Source organism: Mustelus asterias, chromosome 9, assembly GCF_964213995.1.
Source record: "Mustelus asterias chromosome 9, sMusAst1.hap1.1, whole genome shotgun sequence".
NCBI classification, from domain to species: Eukaryota; Metazoa; Chordata; class Chondrichthyes; order Carcharhiniformes; family Triakidae; genus Mustelus; species Mustelus asterias.
This window is the reverse complement of record NC_135809.1, coordinates 85,672,840-85,691,056: the sequence shown is the minus strand read 5'-3', so window position 1 is coordinate 85,691,056 and position 18,217 is coordinate 85,672,840. Positions and strand designations below refer to the sequence as shown.

General features: G+C 44.3%; 1 protein-coding gene across 2 annotated transcripts in view; it reads right to left on the bottom strand.

Moving 5' to 3' along the window:
• pidd1 (p53-induced death domain protein 1) overlaps positions 1–18,217 on the bottom strand; it is a 76,552-nt gene that overhangs the window by 18,704 nt on the left and 39,631 nt on the right. For both annotated transcript variants that reach the window (XM_078220460.1, XM_078220461.1), the window contains exons 11-13: positions 12,452–12,602; positions 11,277–11,400; positions 2,975–3,093 (exon numbers count right to left, since the gene is read on the bottom strand). In XM_078220460.1, coding sequence (XP_078076586.1) covers positions 2,975–3,093; positions 11,277–11,400; positions 12,452–12,602 — 394 coding nt within the window. The remainder of the gene's footprint in view (positions 1–2,974; positions 3,094–11,276; positions 11,401–12,451; positions 12,603–18,217) is intronic.

The window sequence follows — 18,217 nt, the reverse complement described above, 5'->3', positions numbered from 1 at the left end:
TGTATCTTTTTCCCGACAGGAGAAGGTGGAAGAGAGTATGTCCGGGGTGCGTGGGGTCCTTAATTATGCTGGCTGCTTTTCCGAGGCAGTGGGAAGTGCAGACAGAGTCAATGGATGGGAGACTTTGTATCAGCACCCTTTCAATTGCCTTCAGATAGGTGGCAAATTCAGAAAGAATAAAAGACCTGTCAACAGCGTGAATCTGGATCCTAATCCTAGAATAATCTTTTCGAACAGATCAAGACTGGAGTATAGAAAGCATGAACTATACTGCTATGGCTCAGGGTCTCACAGCCATTTAGTCCCAGTGCTCGCCAATTTGAGAATTGTCTTGCACATTCCAAAGGAACAGCTGGCAGTTGCAGAATACATCCCCTAAACAGGCGACATTCATGAGTGGCCCAAAATTATGAAGTTATCCTGGATTCTGGAAGCAAATATAATGCATCAGTAAGTAGTTAAGCATCTGACTGTGGAAATGCAGATTCACAGAATGCCTACAGTGCAGAAGGCAGCCATTCACCTCATCAAGTCTGCAAACTCTCTGAAAGAGCATCCCACCCAGGCCCTATCCCCGTAACCCCATGTGTTTACCCTGCTAATCCCCCTAACCTACACATCTTGGGACACTAAGGGGCAATTTAGCATGGCCAATCCACCTAATGTGCACATCCCAGGCAGACACGGGGAGAACGTGCAAAGTCCACATAGTCACCCAAGGCCAGAACTGAATCCGGGTCTCTAGAGCTATGAGGCAGCAGTGCTAACCACTGTGCCACCCATTAATGACAATCTTTTTAAGAAAGCGAGTTAGGCAAGAATTAGGGGGCATAAGTTGGGAACAGAAACTGTCAGGGAAAGGAACTAATGAAAAGTGGAACTTTTTCAAGGAACAAATACTGGGTGTCCTTGATTGGTATGTCCCTGTCAGGCAGGGAGGAAATGGCCGAGTGAGGGAACCATGGTTCACGAAAGAGGTGGAATGTCTTGTGAAAAGGAAGAGGGAAGCTTATGTAGGGATGAGGAAACAAGGTTCAGATGGCTCGATTGAGGGTTACAAGTCAGCAAGGAATGAGCTGAAAAAGGGGCTTAGGAGAGCTAGGAGGGGACATGAGAAGTCCTTGGCGGGTCGGATCAAGGAAAACCCCAAGGCTTTTTACTCTTATGTGAGGAATAAAAGAATGACCAGGGTGAGGTTAGGGCCAGTCAAGGACTGTAGTGGGAACTTGTGTATGGAGTCAGTAGAGATAGGCGAGGTGATGAATGAATACTTTTCTTCAGTGTTCACCAAGGAGAGGGGCCATGTTTTTGAGGAAGAGAAGGTGTTACAGGCTAATAGGCTGGAGGAAATAGATGTTCGGAGGGAGGATGTCCTGGCAGTTTTGAATAAACTGAAGGTCGATAAGTCCCCTGGGCCTGATGAAATGTATCCTAGGATTCTTTGGGAGGCAAGGGATGAGATTGCAGAGCCTTTGGCTTTGATCTTTGGGTCCTCGCTGTCCACGGGGATGGTGCCAGAGGACTGGAGAATGGCGAATGTTGTTCCTCTGTTTAAGAAAGGGAATAGAAATGACCCTGGTAATTATAGACCGGTTAGTCTTACTTCGGTGGTTGGTAAATTGATGGAAAAGGCCCTTAGGGATGGGATTTACGACCATTTAGAAAGATGCGGATTAATCCGGGATAGTCAGCACGGATTTGTGAAGGGTAAGTCGTGCCTCACAAATTTGATAGAATTTTTTGAGGAGGTAACTAAGTGTGTTGATGAAGGTAGGGCAGTTGATGTCATATACATGGATTTTAGTAAGGCGTTTGATAAGGTCCCCCATGGTCGGCTTATGATGAAAGTGAGGAGGTGTGGGATAGAGGGAAAGTTGGCCGATTGGATAGGTAACTGGCTGTCTGATCGAAGACAGAGGATGGTGGTGGATGGAAAATTTTCGGATTGGAGGCAGGTTGCTAGCGGAGTGCCACAGGGATCAGTGCTTGGTCCTCTGCTCTTTGTGATTTTTATTAATGACTTAGAGGAGGGGGCTGAAGGGTGGATCAGTAAATTTGCTGATGACACCAAGATTGGTGGAGTAGTGGATGAGGTGGAGGGCTGTTGTAGGCTGCAAAGAGACATAGATAGGATGCAAAGCTGGGCTGAAAAATGGCAAATGGAGTTTAACCCTGATAAATGTGAGGTGATTCATTTTGGTAGGACTAATTTAAATGTGGATTACAGGGTCAAAGGTAGGGTTCTGAAGACTGTGGAAGAACAGAGAGATCTTGGGGTCTATATCCACAGATCTCTAAAGGTTGCCACTCAAGTGGATAGAGCTGTGAAGAAGGCCTATAGTGTGTTAGCTTTTATTAACAGGGGGTTGGAGTTTAAGAGCCGTGGGGTTATGCTGCAGCTGTACAGGACCTTGGTGAGACCACATTTGGAATATTGTGTGCAGTTCTGGTCACCTCACTATAAGAAGGATGTGGAAGCGCTGGAAAGAGTGCAGAGGAGATTTACCAGGATGCTGCCTGGTTTGGAGGGTAGGTCTTATGAGGAAAGGCTGAGGGAGCTAGGGCTGTTCTCTCTGGAGCGGAGGAGGCTGAGGGGAGACTTAATAGAGGTTTATAAAATGATGAAGGGGATAGATAGAGTGAACGTTCAAAGACTATTTCCTCGGGTGGATGGAGCTATTACAAGGGGACATAACTATAGGGTTCGTGGTGGGAGATATAGGAAAGATATCAGAGGTAGGTTCTTTACGCAGAGAGTGGTTGGGGTGTGGAATGGACTGCCTGCAGTGATAGTGGAGTCAGACGCTTTAGGAACATTTAAGCGGTTATTGGATAGGCACATGGAGCACACCAGGATGATAGGGAGTGGGATAGCTTGATCTTGGTTTCAGATAAAGCTCGGCACAACATCGTGGGCCGAAGGGCCTGTTCTGTGCTGTACTGTTCTATGTTCTAAAGCGGGAACATCACTCACCTGTCCTTTAACGGCTTTTGTTTTCCTGTCAGCCACAGTGGAGACATAAACTTCCTTACTGTTCTTCAGGTGCGAGTAAAAGGTGAACCCAACCCTCCCATCCACACAGTCTGGCCGATCTGAAAATAAAGCAAATACTTAAGTGGTCTGTTGCACAAGTGAATATTTAAAATATTAATTAGAAAACAATTAATCATGACACCAACATACATTTTCTTAGTCCTTTCCTCAGCTTGTGTACTGGTCCTAGCCATGATGGGTTATGAATTAAATTAAAATTTTGCTCACTCTAGCATCTTAGTCATCTTATTCTCTGTGCACATCACAATACATCAAGGAGTCTCCTCACTGGGAATACCATGATGTGATATGGAGGACACTGAATTATTCATATTTCATGATCCAAAGTAAGTCAGTACATCACAACAGCTCATGTCACAATGTGGAAGAGAAACAATGGCCAGGATTTTTTTTTAAGACATGCATCAACTGTTAAAGTCAGAATCCCAAATCTGAAGCTCATATTCTGAGCAAACACTCCTTGCTTCCTCCTTATGGCTTATGTGCCAGACATCCAATAGTTTATGCATCAGGACACTCGCTTACTTTTCATTAAGTGCTGGAACATGAGCAGTAATTTGCTACTTGTCACTCAGATCTAACGCTGTTAAACTCCATCTGTTTTTCAAAAAATACATCTTTCACCCTCTCTGTCGCTGACATCTGGAGCTCGTGTACAGCGAATGTATACCCCAAAACAGGAGCAGCAAGAAGACCACTGTGGAATGTGGCTCATAGGCTGCATTAACATACACACGTAAAAATACACACACATTACTTTCAGCAAATCCGGGTCTTGGGAGACAGTACAGAGGAACTTTACCAGGATGAAACTAGAGATGAGTGGCTTCACTTGTGTGGAGAGATTGGAGAAGCTGAGAGTTTTCTCCTTGGAGCAGAAGTTGTTAAGGGGAGACCAAATGGACCTATTCAAAATGATGAGGGGTTTTGATCAACAAAATGTCTCCTTTGGCAAGAGGGTTGGTAACCTGGTTGAATAACCAGGGGCAAATGAAGATAAATATTTTCACACACAGACTTGTTGAGATCATTATACTCCCTGAAACGACAGAAGATTCAGATTCCATAGGGACATTCAAAAGGCAATTAGACGTCTCCTTGAAGGTGACTAATTTCCAGAGTTATAGGAAATAAAGCTGGGTAGTGGGGCTAAACACGACTGCTCTTTCAAAGAGCTGACACAAGCACGATGGGTTAAACAACCCCCTTCTATGGTGTAAAGCTCTCCAATTCTAACACTTCCACTTCAATGACAATAGATGTCTTAGTTTGCCTGTATTCCCATTGTGCAACAGGAAATCAAATACAGGATATGGAATATCACATTCCAGAATAAGAGACCTTGGACTGGATTTTTGACAACCCTGCGGCATTTCACTAGACAGAGGCAGCCTGCAATTGGCTGGTGGCGGGATCTTCTGATCCTGCGACTAACCACGGGGTTTCCCATTTTGTGTCCCAGTGGAGGGGGTTCACTGGTGGGACTCATTGTTCGTTGGAACAAGCTGAGAGGAGGATCGATTTGTGGCGGGAGAGTGAAGGTAAACGACTGGCTAATTTTTAGTTTTTTGCGGGGTTTGATTTTTGTTAAGAAAGTTACTTTAAAAGTAAAGCGGAAGTGGGCCGCGGGGTGAACTGGGAAGAGTTTTTTTTTAGCGCGTAAAGTGCACTATCCAGCGGGCAGCTTTGTTAGCGGGCAGCGGAGTGAGCAGGTAGCAGAGTGAGAGCTAAAGGGCTTTGGCTCATCGGGCTTAGGCGGTAACGGGCGAGGCACGGTAGGATTATTTCTTAGTTTGTAATAACTTAAACTAGGTAATTGGGATGGAGGGTCATGTGATGTGTTGTTTCTGCATGATGTGGGAGCTGGTGGACCCCACTGTGGTTCCCAGTGAGCATGTCTGCAGTAAGTGTTGGTTGCTTGAGGAACTCCGGCTCAGGGTTGATGAGCTGGAGTCTGAGCTTCGGACACTGCGACATATCAGGGAGGGGGCGAGTTACCTGGACGCTGTGTTTCAGGAGGCAGTCACACCCCTTAGACGAACTAATTCAGCCGGGGGTCAGGGACAAGAGGGTGTGGCTGCGAGTGAGGCAGGAATTGGGATCCAGAAGGTAGAGTTGCAAGAGCCTCAGTCCCTGAATCTGTAAAAACAGGTTTGAAATTCTTGCTCCCAGTGTGGACGGGAACGGGGACTGCAAGGAGGACGAGCAAACTGCCCACGGCACCATGGTACAGGGAGCCGTTCAGGTGGAGGAAGAAAAAAGAAATGTAGTGGTAATTGGGGATAGTGTAGTTCGGGGTATTGACACTGTTCTTTGTGACCAGGATCGAGAATCCCGAAGGTTGTGTTGCCTGCCTGGTGCTCGGGTCCAGGATATCTCATCTGGGCTGCAGATGAACTTGGAGTGGGAGGGTAAGAATCCAGTTGTCGTGGTCCACGTAGGTGCCAACGATATAGGCAGAACAGGAACAGGGGTTCTGCAGAGGGAGTATGAAAAGCTAGGAGCCAAATTAAAAAGCAGAACCAACAAGGTGGTAATCTCTGGATTACTACCTGAGCCACAAGCAAATTGGCGCAGGGTCAATAAGATTAAGGAGGTAAATGCGTGGCTCAAAGATGGGTGTGGGAGGAATGGGTTTGAATTCATGGGACATTGGCACCAGTATTGGGGAAGATGGGACCTGTTCAGATGGGATGGTCTTCGTCTGAATCGTGCTGGGACCAGAGTCCTGGATAATAGAAATCATAGAAACCCAACAGTGCAGAAAGAGGCCATTCGGCCCATCGAGTCTGCACCGACCACGATCCCACCCAGGTCCCACCCCCATATCCCGACACATTCAACCGCCAATCCCTCTAACCTATGCATCCCGGGACACTAAGGGGCAATTTAGCATGGCCAATTAACCTAACCCGCACATCTTTGGACTGGTTTAACCAGGACTATACCAGATTATAACCAGGACTTTATAGCCCTGGTTATAATCATATAACCAGGGCTGTAAATAGGGCTTTAAACTAAATAGTTGGAGGGGGGGAATTACAAAATCAAAGGTAAAGGAGAGGGTACGAGTGAAGGTTAATGATGAGGACATTCATCTAGTTAAAGGAGTCAAGGGCTCAGGCAGAGTAAAAAAGGTGACAAACACAAGAAGGGAGGTGGTCAACGCAGTGCAAGGAGATGGTCTGGGGAAGGATAACCAGTTTGCGACAGGTAGGGACAGAGCGTGCAATCAAAAGAATGCACTAACAAATCGGGTCCATATAAAGGCTAGCATAAAGACACTTTACCTGAATGCACGTAGCATTCGTAACAAAGTGAATGAGTTGATGGTACAAATCAGTACAAATGGGTATGACCTAGTGGCCATTACAGAAATGTGGTTGCAGGGTGACCAGGACTGGAAACTGAATATCCAGGGATATCAGACATTTTGGAAGGATAGACAGGAAGGAAAAGGAGGTGGGGTAGCTCTGATAATTAAAGATAACATCAGGGCAGTAGTGAGAGATGATGTAGGCTCTAAGGAGCAGAATGTGGAATCGTTGTGGGTGGAGATAAGGAATAGTAAGGGGAGAAAGTCACTGGTGAGCGTGGTCTATAGGCCCCAAAATAATAACTTTGAGGTGGGTCGGGCTATAAACAAGCAAATAATGGATGCGTGCAAAAACGAAACAGCAATAATCATGGGGGATTTTAACCTGCATATTGATTGGTTGACTCAAGTCGGACGCGGTGGACTTGAGGAAGAGTTCTTGGAATGCTGTCGCGATAGTTTCCTCGAACAGTATGTTACAGAACCTACGAGGGAGCGGGTTATCTTGGATCTGGTCCTGTGTAATGAGACAGGTAAAATTAATGATCTTCTTGTGAGGGATCCTCTTGGAATGAGTGATCACAATATGGTTGAATTTCTAATACAAATAGAGGGTGAGAAAGTAGGGTCCCAAACCAGTTTCCTCTGCTTGAACAGAGGGGAATACAATAGGATGAGGGCAGAATTGGCTAATGTAGGCTGGGAGTGCAGACTAGTTGGTAGGACAGCTGAGCAACAGTGGCGGATTTTTAAGAAGATTTTTCTCAGTACTCAGCAAAAATATATTCCTGTGAAAAAGAAGGAATGTAAGAAAAGGGATAACCAGCCGTGGATAACTAAGGAAATAAAGGAGAGTACTAAATTAAAAACCGATGCGTACAGAGTGGCCAAAACTAGTGGGGATTTAGAAGATTGGGAAAGCTTTAAAAAACAACGAAGAACTACTAAGAAAGCGATAAAGAAAGGAAAGATAGATTATGCAACTAAACTAGCGCAAAATATAAAAACTGATAGTAAAAGAGTAGCTAAAGTAAATGTTGGACCCTTAGAAGACGAGAAAGGGGATTTAATAATGGGAAACGAGGAAATGGCCGAGGCCTTAAACAAGTTTTTTGTGTCGGTCTTCACGGTAGAGGACACAAATAGCTTACCGAAAATTGACGGTCGTGGGACTGTAGGGGGTGAGGTCCTTAAAATGATTACTATTACTAAAGAGGTAGTGCTTGGTAGGCTAATGGGGACTAAAGGTAGACAAGTCCCTGGGCCCAGATGGAATGCATCCCAGGGAACTGAAAGAAATGGCAGAAGTAATAACAGATGCGTTGGTTGTAATTTATCAAAATTCGCTGGACTCTGGGGAAGTGCCGGCTGATTGGAAAACAGCTAATGTGACGCCACTGTTTAAAAAAGGAGGTAGACAAAAGGCGGGTAACTACAGGCCGGTTAGCTTAACGTCCGTAGTTGGGAAATTGCTGGAATCCATCATTAAAGAAGAAATAGCAGGACACCTGGAAATAAATGGTTCGATCAAGCAGACGCAGCATGGATTCATGAAGGGAAAGTCGTGTTTGATGAATTTACTGGACTTTTATGAAGATGTAACGAGTGCAGTTGACAGAGGGGAACCGGTGGATGTGGTGTTTTTGGATTTCCAGAAGGCGTTCGATAAGGTGCCTCACAAAAGGTTGCTGCAGAAGATTAAGGTACACGGAGTTGGGGGTAAAGTGTTAGCGTGGATTGAGGATTGGCTATCTAACAGAAAGCAGAGAGTTGGAATAAATGGGTGCTTTTCTGGTTGGCAGTTGGTGACTAGTGGCGTGCCACAGGGATCGGTGCTGGGGCCTCAACTGTTTACCATATACATAGACGATCTGGAGGAGGGGACCAAGTGTAGGGTAACAAAGTTTGTGGATGACACAAAGATGAGTGGGAAAGCGAATTGCGTGGAGGATGCGGAAAGTCTGCAAAGAGATTTGGATAGGCTAAGTGAGTGGGCGAGGATCTGGCAGATGGAGTATAATGTTGACAAGTGTGAGGTTATCCACTTTGGAAGGAATAATAGTAAAATGGACTATTATTTAAATGGTGAAAAATTACAACATGCTACTGTGCAGAGGGTCCTGGGGGTCCTTGTGCATGAATCGCAAAAACTCAGTTTGCAGGTGCAGCAGGCGATCAAGAAGGCAAATGGAATGTTGGCCTTTATCGCAAAGGGGATGGAGTATAAAAGCAGGGAGGTCTTGCTGCAATTGTACAAGGTACTGGTGAGGCCGCAACTAGAGTACTGTGTGCAATTTTGGTCCCCTTATTTGCGGAAGGATATATTGGCCTTGGAGGAAGTACAGAGAAGGTTCACCAGGTTGATACCGGAGATGAGGGGGTTAGTTTATGAGGAGAGATCGAGTAGATTGGGCCTGTACTCGTTGGAGTTTAGAAGGCTGGGGGAGATCTTATAGAGACATATAGATAATGAAAGGGCTAGACAGGGTAGAGGCAGAGAGATTCTTTCCACTTAGAAAGGAAACAAGAACTAGAGGACACAGCCTCAAAATAAGGGGGAGTCAGTTTCGAACAGAGTTGAGGAGGAACTTCTTCTCTCAGAGGGTAGTGAATCTCTGGAATTCTCTGCCCATTGAAGCAGTGGAGGCTACCTCGTTAAATATGTTTAAGACACAGGTAGATAGATTTCTGATCAATAAGGGAATTAAGGGTTATGGTGAGCGGGCGGGTAAGTGGAACTAAACCACTATCATGATCTTATTGAATGGCGGGGCAGACTCGAGGGGCTAGATGGCCTACTCCTGCTCCTATTTCTTATGTTCTTATGACTAGAAGATACCATCAGCGAGAATAGCCCAGAAATTCCAGCCATAATCTCAAATTATAGTATTGCAGTACTCAAAAAAGTGATATTAATATGGAAACCTATGCATTATTAAAAAGTTATTAGATGCCATGGAGAGTTATGAACCGTAATACAACCTTGACCATGCTATGATGATGAGATGAAGTACTCAAGCTTTATTATTTTGGTTTTTGATCAGTGCTGTACAGCAATGTTATGTAGCCCTAAAGCATAAATTTTCCTCTGCTTTAACAGAGCCGCAAATGCAATTTGAAAAATAATATCCAATTCTTCCTCGAACTGTTTATCTTGAAAACAGTGGTCAAAATGTGAATTTCCTCTCCCTCCAAATGATCTTTTTTCATCGTCTCTTCCACTGTTTCAGAACGTATGCATCAGAATTGCCAAGAGTCATCTGGAATAAGTATTTTAAACTGCCTCTCCCATTTGTCAATATGTGACCTTGAATTAGCAGCTGTGTGATCAGCCCGTTGTAATGTGACAGAAAATCTACTGCTCTTCAATTGCAACATAATAAATATCTTCAGCTGCCTGTCTGTTTAGAAGGCACGTGAATAAAAGCTAGTAAATCAGTGAAATACAGCTCTTGCATTTTCATTTGACAGTATATAATTTTGATGCAGATGTATTTTAATATGAATATCATGAGAAAAGAGTTGCAATCTCCAAAGCAAACTGGGCGGCACCGTGGCACAGTGGTTGGCACTGCCGCCTCACAGCGCCAGGGACCCGGGTTCAATTCCCGACTGTCTGTGTGGAGTTTGCACGTTCTCCCCGTGTCTGCGTGGGTTTCCTCCGGGTGCTCCGGTTTCCTCCCACAGTCTGAAGGACGTGCTGGTTAGGTGCATTGACCCAAACAGGTGCCGCAGTGTGGCGACCAGGGGAATTTCACAGTAACTTCATTGCAGTGTTAATGTAAGCCTTACTTGTGACTAATAAATAAACTTTAACTTTACTGGCAACCTCAGAAAGTAAGAAGTTTAACAACACCAGGTTAAAGTCCAACAGGTTTATTTGGTAGCAAAAGCCACACAAGCTTTCGAGGCTCTGAGCCCCTTCTTCAGGTGAGTGGGAATTCTGTTCACAAACAGAACTTATAAGACACAGACTCAATTTACATGAATAATGGTTGGAATGCGAATACTTACAACTAATCCAGTCTTTAAGAAACAAAACAATGGGAGTGGAGAGAGCATCAAGACAGGCTAAAAAGATGTGTATTGTCTCCAGACAAGACAGCCAGTGAAACTCTGCAGGTCCACGCAACTGTGGGAGTTACAAATAGTGTGACATAAATTCTGATTCTAGGATCGCATGATAAAGACTCAGGAGGAAAAAAGCAGAAATATTTATGTGAAATAGTGTGACATAAACCCAATATCCCGGTTGAGGCCGTCCTTGTGTGTGCGGGCATTCGGCCTCTGATATTCGGGTAAGCGTTCTCCAAGGCGGCCTTCGCGACACACGACAGCGCAGAGTCGCGGAGCAGAAACTGATAGCCAGGTTCCGCACACACAAGGACGGCCTCAACCGGGATATTGGGTTTATGTCACACTATTTCACATAAATATTTCTGCTTTTTTCCTCCTGAGTCTTTATCATGCGATCCTAGAATCAGAATTTATGTCACACTATTTGTAACTCCCACAGTTGCGTGGACCTGCAGAGTTTCACTGGCTGTCTTGTCTGGAGACAATACACATCTTTTTAGCCTGTCTTGATGCTCTCTCCACTCCCATTGTTTTGTTTCTTAAAGACTGGATTAGTTGTAAGTATTCGCATTCCAACCATTATTCATGTAAATTGAGTCTGTGTCTTATAAGTTCTGTTTGTGAACAGAATTCCCACTCACCTGAAGAAGGGGCTCAGAGCCTCGAAAGCTTGTGTGGCTTTTGCTACCAAATAAACCTGTTGGACTTTAACCTGGTGTTGTTAAACTTCTTACTGTGTTTACCCCAGTCCAACGCCGGCATCTCCACATCATAACCTCAGAAAGGTCATACATCATTGAACAGAACACCAATCCATCACGACATTACCTGAATCTATTTCAATCCCTTTTTCAAATCCAGCAAAAAACTGTTCCCCTTCAAACATTTCGACAATATCAGATGGCTCGGGACCACTATATCTGGGCTCCAACTTATTGCGAACGGATTCAACCTAAGCCACAAAAGGTTACATTAAGAAAAACAGGCAAATAAAATCTCACAAGCATTGTGAAATATGGACAAGCATTAAATGCTGCAGATGGCATGTGGCCAAATGCATAGTGACCCTGCCTCTGAGCCAGAAGCTCTGGGTTTGAGTCCCACCCCAGGACTTGCTGGCCAAGGAAGGTGCATTCATAGTGCAGCCAAACAGGTTGAGTATCAACCTGCAAAATCCTTCAACACACGCCAATGGCTGGCATTAAGAGTGGGGAGAGGCTCCTGGTCAGCTATGCTTGATGCAGAGTGGCACCCTCTCAACCTTTAAGCCTCCGACAACAGCCTAGTGACCTGTTCCAGGAATTACTAGCTACGGAAACAGACAAAAGTCTGTCTTAGTGCACCACTTGGTGTGGGAAGAGAATTGAAATTGGAATTAAATGCTGGCCTAGCCTACGAGGCCAACATCCTGCGAACGAATAAATAAGATATCTGTCTGCAAAGCTGGACAAAGGCAGCCAATTATCCTTCTCATGAAGTGTGTAAAAAGGTGTCAGCCATAGCTCAACTGACTGAGTTGAAGTCCCAATTCAGAGATATAGGCCAGGATTCTCTGGCTGTTCATGTCCTGCTGCCGCTACCAGCAAAGACGAGGATCTGGAATTCCCACTCACCTGAAGAAGGGGCTTGGAGCTCCGAAAGCTTGTGTGGCTTTTGCTACCAAATAAACCTGTTGGACTTTAACCTGGTGTTGTTAAACTTCTTACTGCACCAGATTCTGACCAGAGAATCCCGCTAGTGTGAACGGCTGGAGAATCCCGGAGAACGTACTGCTCTAAGCAAATTTACTGAATACATTCTATGACCTAATTTTACAGGCTACCTTTGCTGATCTGATTCATCCACTCGACATGTGGATTAAACTCACTCACTGTGACTTCAAATGCAACAGTGACTACATTTCATAAGTACTTCATTGGCTGTAAAGCACTTTGGGATGCTCTGAAGTCAAGAAAGGTGCTATTTAAATGCAACTCTTTCTTCTTTCTGTAGGAAAGGCATACCTTGTTTTTGGGGACGCACTGCAGGAAAATTTGCTCTGGGTCCTTCTTTCTCTGCAGTGCCAAAAAATTGACCTGCCACTTCCGCAAGCGTTCGTACACTCTTTTAGCAATACCACCGACATATGTCTTAGTTGTGTACCACAACCAGTACCTGTTTAACGCAAAAACAAAGCAGAATTCATCAACAAGGCATTTGTTCTGAACAAGTCATTGGAATTCTCCAACAATGATGCATTTATGTCGTGGACACCTCCGTGTAAAAGGGAGAAAAAGTATCTGAAAGGAGAGCAAGCCCCAGGCTACTGTTATAACCCACAAAGCAGAGATGTTGAAGAAACAGCCACAGGTCAGACCTGACAAGCAAGTTCCTTTCATTCAGTCCTCCAAGCCCACAATCACGTGTTTCTCAATTACATGCTCTCGAGAATAAATTTCTTCAGATTCTGTCTTTAGTATTTCAACATGGAGTACTGTGAAAGATTGCCTCCTCAACAATTGATTTACCTGATTAGGGAGCAGGTTTTCTCCAGAGAGAAAGCCTATGACAATCTACACAGTTATGGAAATTCAAATGCGGTCAACTGCTTTTCAATTACTTTCAGCGGTTTGAGAAGATCGAGGAGGCTATGAAGGGTGTGGAGTTGGCAACGCTAATTTTGGTGCATGTGGTTTCTTAGGCTGGTTTAATCACCTGATGAATGATGGGTAGGAGAGGGAATTTCCAGAATAATTTTTCCCATATCAGCTGCATTTCCCTACATCTCCAAAGACATTATGGCTACAGAAGTAAGGAGGCTGGGATGAAGGGAAGTGTTCAGTCCTGATCTTCCGACCGTGGCCCTCACCATGGGCTTGATGGAGCAGCTGGGTCTTTCCTGCCTGTCAGTTCTGTATGTTCACAAGAATTTAAAATGCAGTTTTCCACACATTTACATTTGCTGGTGTAAATCGTCAATCTTTGAAAGAAAGAAAATCAATAACCATGGCATTCATGAATGCTATGTGAATTATGCTAACACGGAGTAGAAGAAATTGTTTCAGAGAGGGGCCACATTGATTCTCCGAGCCAGATAGCTCTGTAAGCTGTTACATATAATGCAGTAATATTTTAGAAGAATGCCTTGCAGGTAATGGTCTGCGGCTACACAAACGGATTTCTTCTCCCATGTCTTGAATGGTTTTGAATTTTGTTGGAAATAAAAATGGCATTATCAAATGCCTTGATTAATGGTATTATTCCTGACACAAAATCATATGTGGTCCACTCACTAATTTTGCACCTGATCTGGCCTTGGCCAAAAATCAGGACATTCTGCTTTAGTGCGCAGAATTCCTCCTTTGTCTGCATTTAACAGTCAACTAAATAAATTAACTTGTCAAAAATTTCAAATTTCAAAACCACAGTTTGGTAGCTTGTTTGGGCAAAGGAGAGAGAGAGAGAGATCTGAATATTTGAAAAGTTGTGCAGACTCTGCAAACCTTTAAAAATGGATTCAGAAGGTCCTCCCCAACTTCCAACAGAGCACATTTTGCTGGTAGGTGAAAAGGGGCAAGGCATGACCCACACAAGAGAGAAATCTGAACTCAGTCAGACCATTTGAACGTTTGAACTCAGTGCCAAGTTCAAACTAGAAAGGACAATCCTGTAGTGTGGGAGTCACAAATTCTTAAATGCTCAAGCAGGGCAGATAAGGTACGCAGAACAATCAAGATGTGAAGTTATTTAAATCCTCAGCTCTTTAAAAATTAATAAAGGCTGCCTGTGCCAGTGAAAATGAAGAAAATAATGTTCTAGCAGTTATAACAGTTGTTTGTTGACATGTACACAATGGCTATCATTATAGCATTATTTGTATTTGGTTGCTTTCCATAACATATATTAACCTCACCAATGGGATACTTAGTTCATAGTTTGGCTGATAATTCAAAAAGGTGATTAAAAGACTAGCTGTTTGTTTATTTTTATAAGGAAAGAAGTACTTGAGGGCATTTAAATGTTCTGAATGAGCTTTCATGAATGGGAGAGGTATTTTTATTATAGTAAAAGCTATAACATATTTTAGATATTCATTTTATGTCTGCTCAAATGGCTCCTGTCTGCCCAAGGTGGATACTGGATGGGTTTACCTGACGATTGTAAGGGCTAAGAGTGCTAAGTGGGTTGGCATTAAGTTGGCATGGAGTTATAAGGGGCCATGATGGTGGATGGGGGTATGACTTTGCGTTAAGTTGTCATAGGGGCATGGGAGTGGCATGGGGAATAGGTGGCGGGATGGTGGGGTGTGAGGGCTGGAGGACCTAAATTTTCACAAAACAACTAGTCCCAGAGAACCAAGGCCCACCACAACACTTTTTTTTTGGCAGCCTTTGTGGCTGTCTCCTTTCTGCATCCAGCAGCAGTGAACCCAATTCCATCCATACCACAATCACTACCATAACGAACTTTGATTTGATTTGATTTATTGTCACATGTATTCGTATATGGTGAAAAGTATTGTTTTTTGCGCACTATACAAAGCATACCGTTCATAGAGAAGGAAAAGAGAGAGTGCAGAATGTAGTGTTACAGTCATAGCTAGGGTGTAGAGAAAGATCAACTTAATGCGAGGTAAGTCCAATCAAAAGTCTGATGGCAGCAGGGAAGAAGCTGTTTTTGAGTTGATTGGTACATGATCTCAGACTTTTGTATCTTTTCCTGACGGAAGAAGGTGGAAGAGAGAATGCCCAGGGATGTGGAGTCTTTGATTATGCTGGCTGCTTTTCTGAGGCAGCGGGAAGTGTAGACAGAGTCAATGAATGGGAGGCTAGTTTGAGTGATGGAATGATGAACATCACGCCATTTGCCGCAGATTGTCCCAAGGTGGGTGTGGTGCAAAATGTCCTGACTCTTACCATCCACTTCGGGAACAACAATCCAAAGTAACTGTCCCTGGATGTAGAGCTTTAGTGCATTTTTAAAAGTACAATTAGTAAAGACTAGATAAGAAAAAAAGGCCAATTCAATCACGTCCTTGCCCAATCCACATCTGAAGCAAGAGAAAACTGGTCAAATTGCATCTTAATTCAAATCTCCTCAACATCAATTTCTGAAGTATTGTCGCAGTGAATGGAAAAAAATGGTCACATGCATAAATTTAAAGCAGCTGCAAATGACTTATGTGCCATATGTTAAACATTAGGGAATGTTCCAGATTGTTGCTCATGCGGAGTCACAGGATACATTATTTTGTCACGGTCTAGAATAGAATAATGTACAAAGCAGTAGGCTACACGATCAAATTCACTGTATGCTCAGTAACCTGACAAAATAGATTGCTTGCTCTTTATTGAATTCACCTGACCATCATTCCAAAAGGAATGAAGAGTGGGCATGTTCAATGAGAACCACACTCTGCCAGATTGCTGCCTATATGGTGAAGGTGAAAATCTACTTCAATGAAATATCTCTCTGTTAAACTGTATGTATGTATTCAATTAGGACTAAAAAAATTGTAGCTTGGCTGGTAGTGAGATGGATCCTCCTAGTTAGATCCTACTGGCATGCCCAGTCTCACTGCTCCACGCCCTGCCTTTGAACCAACTGCGGTGGGGATGAGGTTGTCACCACCCTCTCCTTCTGGAATGTGTCTTTGCATCAGGAGTTTTGGAAAGAGATGTGGTAGTTTTTTTCTGAGGTTCATTCCAAGCAGCTTCATAACCAGGACTAATTGTTCCACAGGCTGTTCCCAGTTACATACGCCAAGATCCACCGCTGCTGGAAGACCATCAACTTGGAGAAAGATGCTCTTTGGTCTTCCCGAAACTTCCCGCTCTTCCATCGCAAAGAGCTGTGGATGACAGGATGTTGCAGCCTGGCACATTCCAAGACCCTGGACTATGTGTCGAGGGATGAACTGGGTGAAATCTTACCAAAAAATGGCAGAGTGTTGGTCCGGCGTGAAAAATAGAGTGTTTCTTGCCGACAGCGCTGACGTGTTTTTTGGGCCGAATCTTATAAGAACATAAGAAATAGGAGCAGGAGTAGGCCATCTAGCCCCTCGAGCCTGCCCCGCCATTCAATAAGATCATGGCTGATCTGACGTGGATCAGTACCACTTACCCGCCTGATCCCCATAACCCTTAATTCCCTTACCGATCAGGAATCCATCCATCCGTGCTTTAAACATATTCAGCGAGGTAGCCTCCACCACCTCAGTGGGCAGAGAATTCCAGAGATTCACCACCCTCTGGGAGAAGAAGTTCCTCCTCAACTCTGTCTTAAACCGACCCCCCTTTATTTTGAGGCTGTGTCCTCTAGTTTTAACTTCCTTACTAAGTGGAAAGAATCTCTCCGCCTCCACCCTATCCAGCCCCCGCATTATCTTATAAGTCTCCATAAGATCCCCCCTCATCCTTCTAAACTCCAACGAGTACAAACCCAATCTCCTCAGCCTCTCCTCATAATCCAAACCCCTCATCTCCGGTATCAACCTGGTGAACCTTCTCTGCACTCCCTCCAATGCCAATATATCCTTCCTCATATAAGGGGACCAATACTGCACACAGTATTCCAGCTGCGGCCTCACCAATGCCCTGTACAGGTGCATCAAGACATCCCTGCTTTTATATTCTATCCCCTTCGCAATATAGGCCAACATCCCATTTGCCTTCTTGATCACCTGTTGTACCTGCAGACTGGGCTTTTGTGTCTCATGCACAAGGACCCCCAGGTCCCTTTGCACGGTAGCATGTTTTAATTTGTTTCCATTGAGATAGTAATCCCATTTGTTATTATTTCCTCCAAAGTGTATAACCTCGCATTTCTCAACGTTATACTCCATTTGCCATATCCTCGCCCACTCACTCAGCCTGTCCAAATCTCTCTGCAGATCTTCTCCGTCCTCCACACGATTCACTTTTCCACTTATCTTTGTGTCGTCTGCAAACTTCGTTACCCTACACTCCGTCCCCTCCTCCAGATCATCTATATAAATGGTAAATAGTTGCGGCCCGAGTACCGATCCCTGCGGCACGCCACTAGTTACCTTCCTCCAACCGGAAAAACACCCATTTATTCCGACTCTTTGCTTCCTGTCGGATAGCCAGTCCCCAATCCACTTTAACACACTACCCCCAACTCCGTGTGCCCTAATCTTCTTCAGTAGCCTTTTATGGGGCACCTTATCAAACGCCTTTTGGAAATCCAAAAACACCGCATCCACCGGTTCTCCTCCATCAACCGCCCTAGTCACATCTTCATAAAAATCCAACATGTTCGTCAAGCACGACTTTCCCCTCATGAATCCATGCTGCGTCTGATTGATCGAACCATTTCTATCCAGATGCCCTGCTATCTCCTCTTTAATAATGGATTCCAGCATTTTCCCTACTACAGACGTTAAGCTGACCGGCCTATAGTTACCCGCCTTTTGTCTCCTTCCTTTTTTAAACAGCGGCGTAACATTAGCCGTTTTCCAATCAACCGGCACTACCCCAGAATGCAACGAGTTTTGATAAATAATCACTAACGCATCCACTATTACCTCTGACATTTCTTTCAATACCCTGGGATGCATTCCATCCGGACCCGGGGACTTATCCACCTTCAGTCCCATTAGTCTACCCAGCACTGCCTCTCTGGTAACATTAATTGTATTAAGTATTTCTCCTGCTGCCAACCCTCTATCGTTAATATTTGGCAAACTATTTGTGACCTCCACCGTGAAGACCGACACAAAAAACTTATTTAAAGACTCAGCCATATCCTCATTTCCCACTATTAACTCC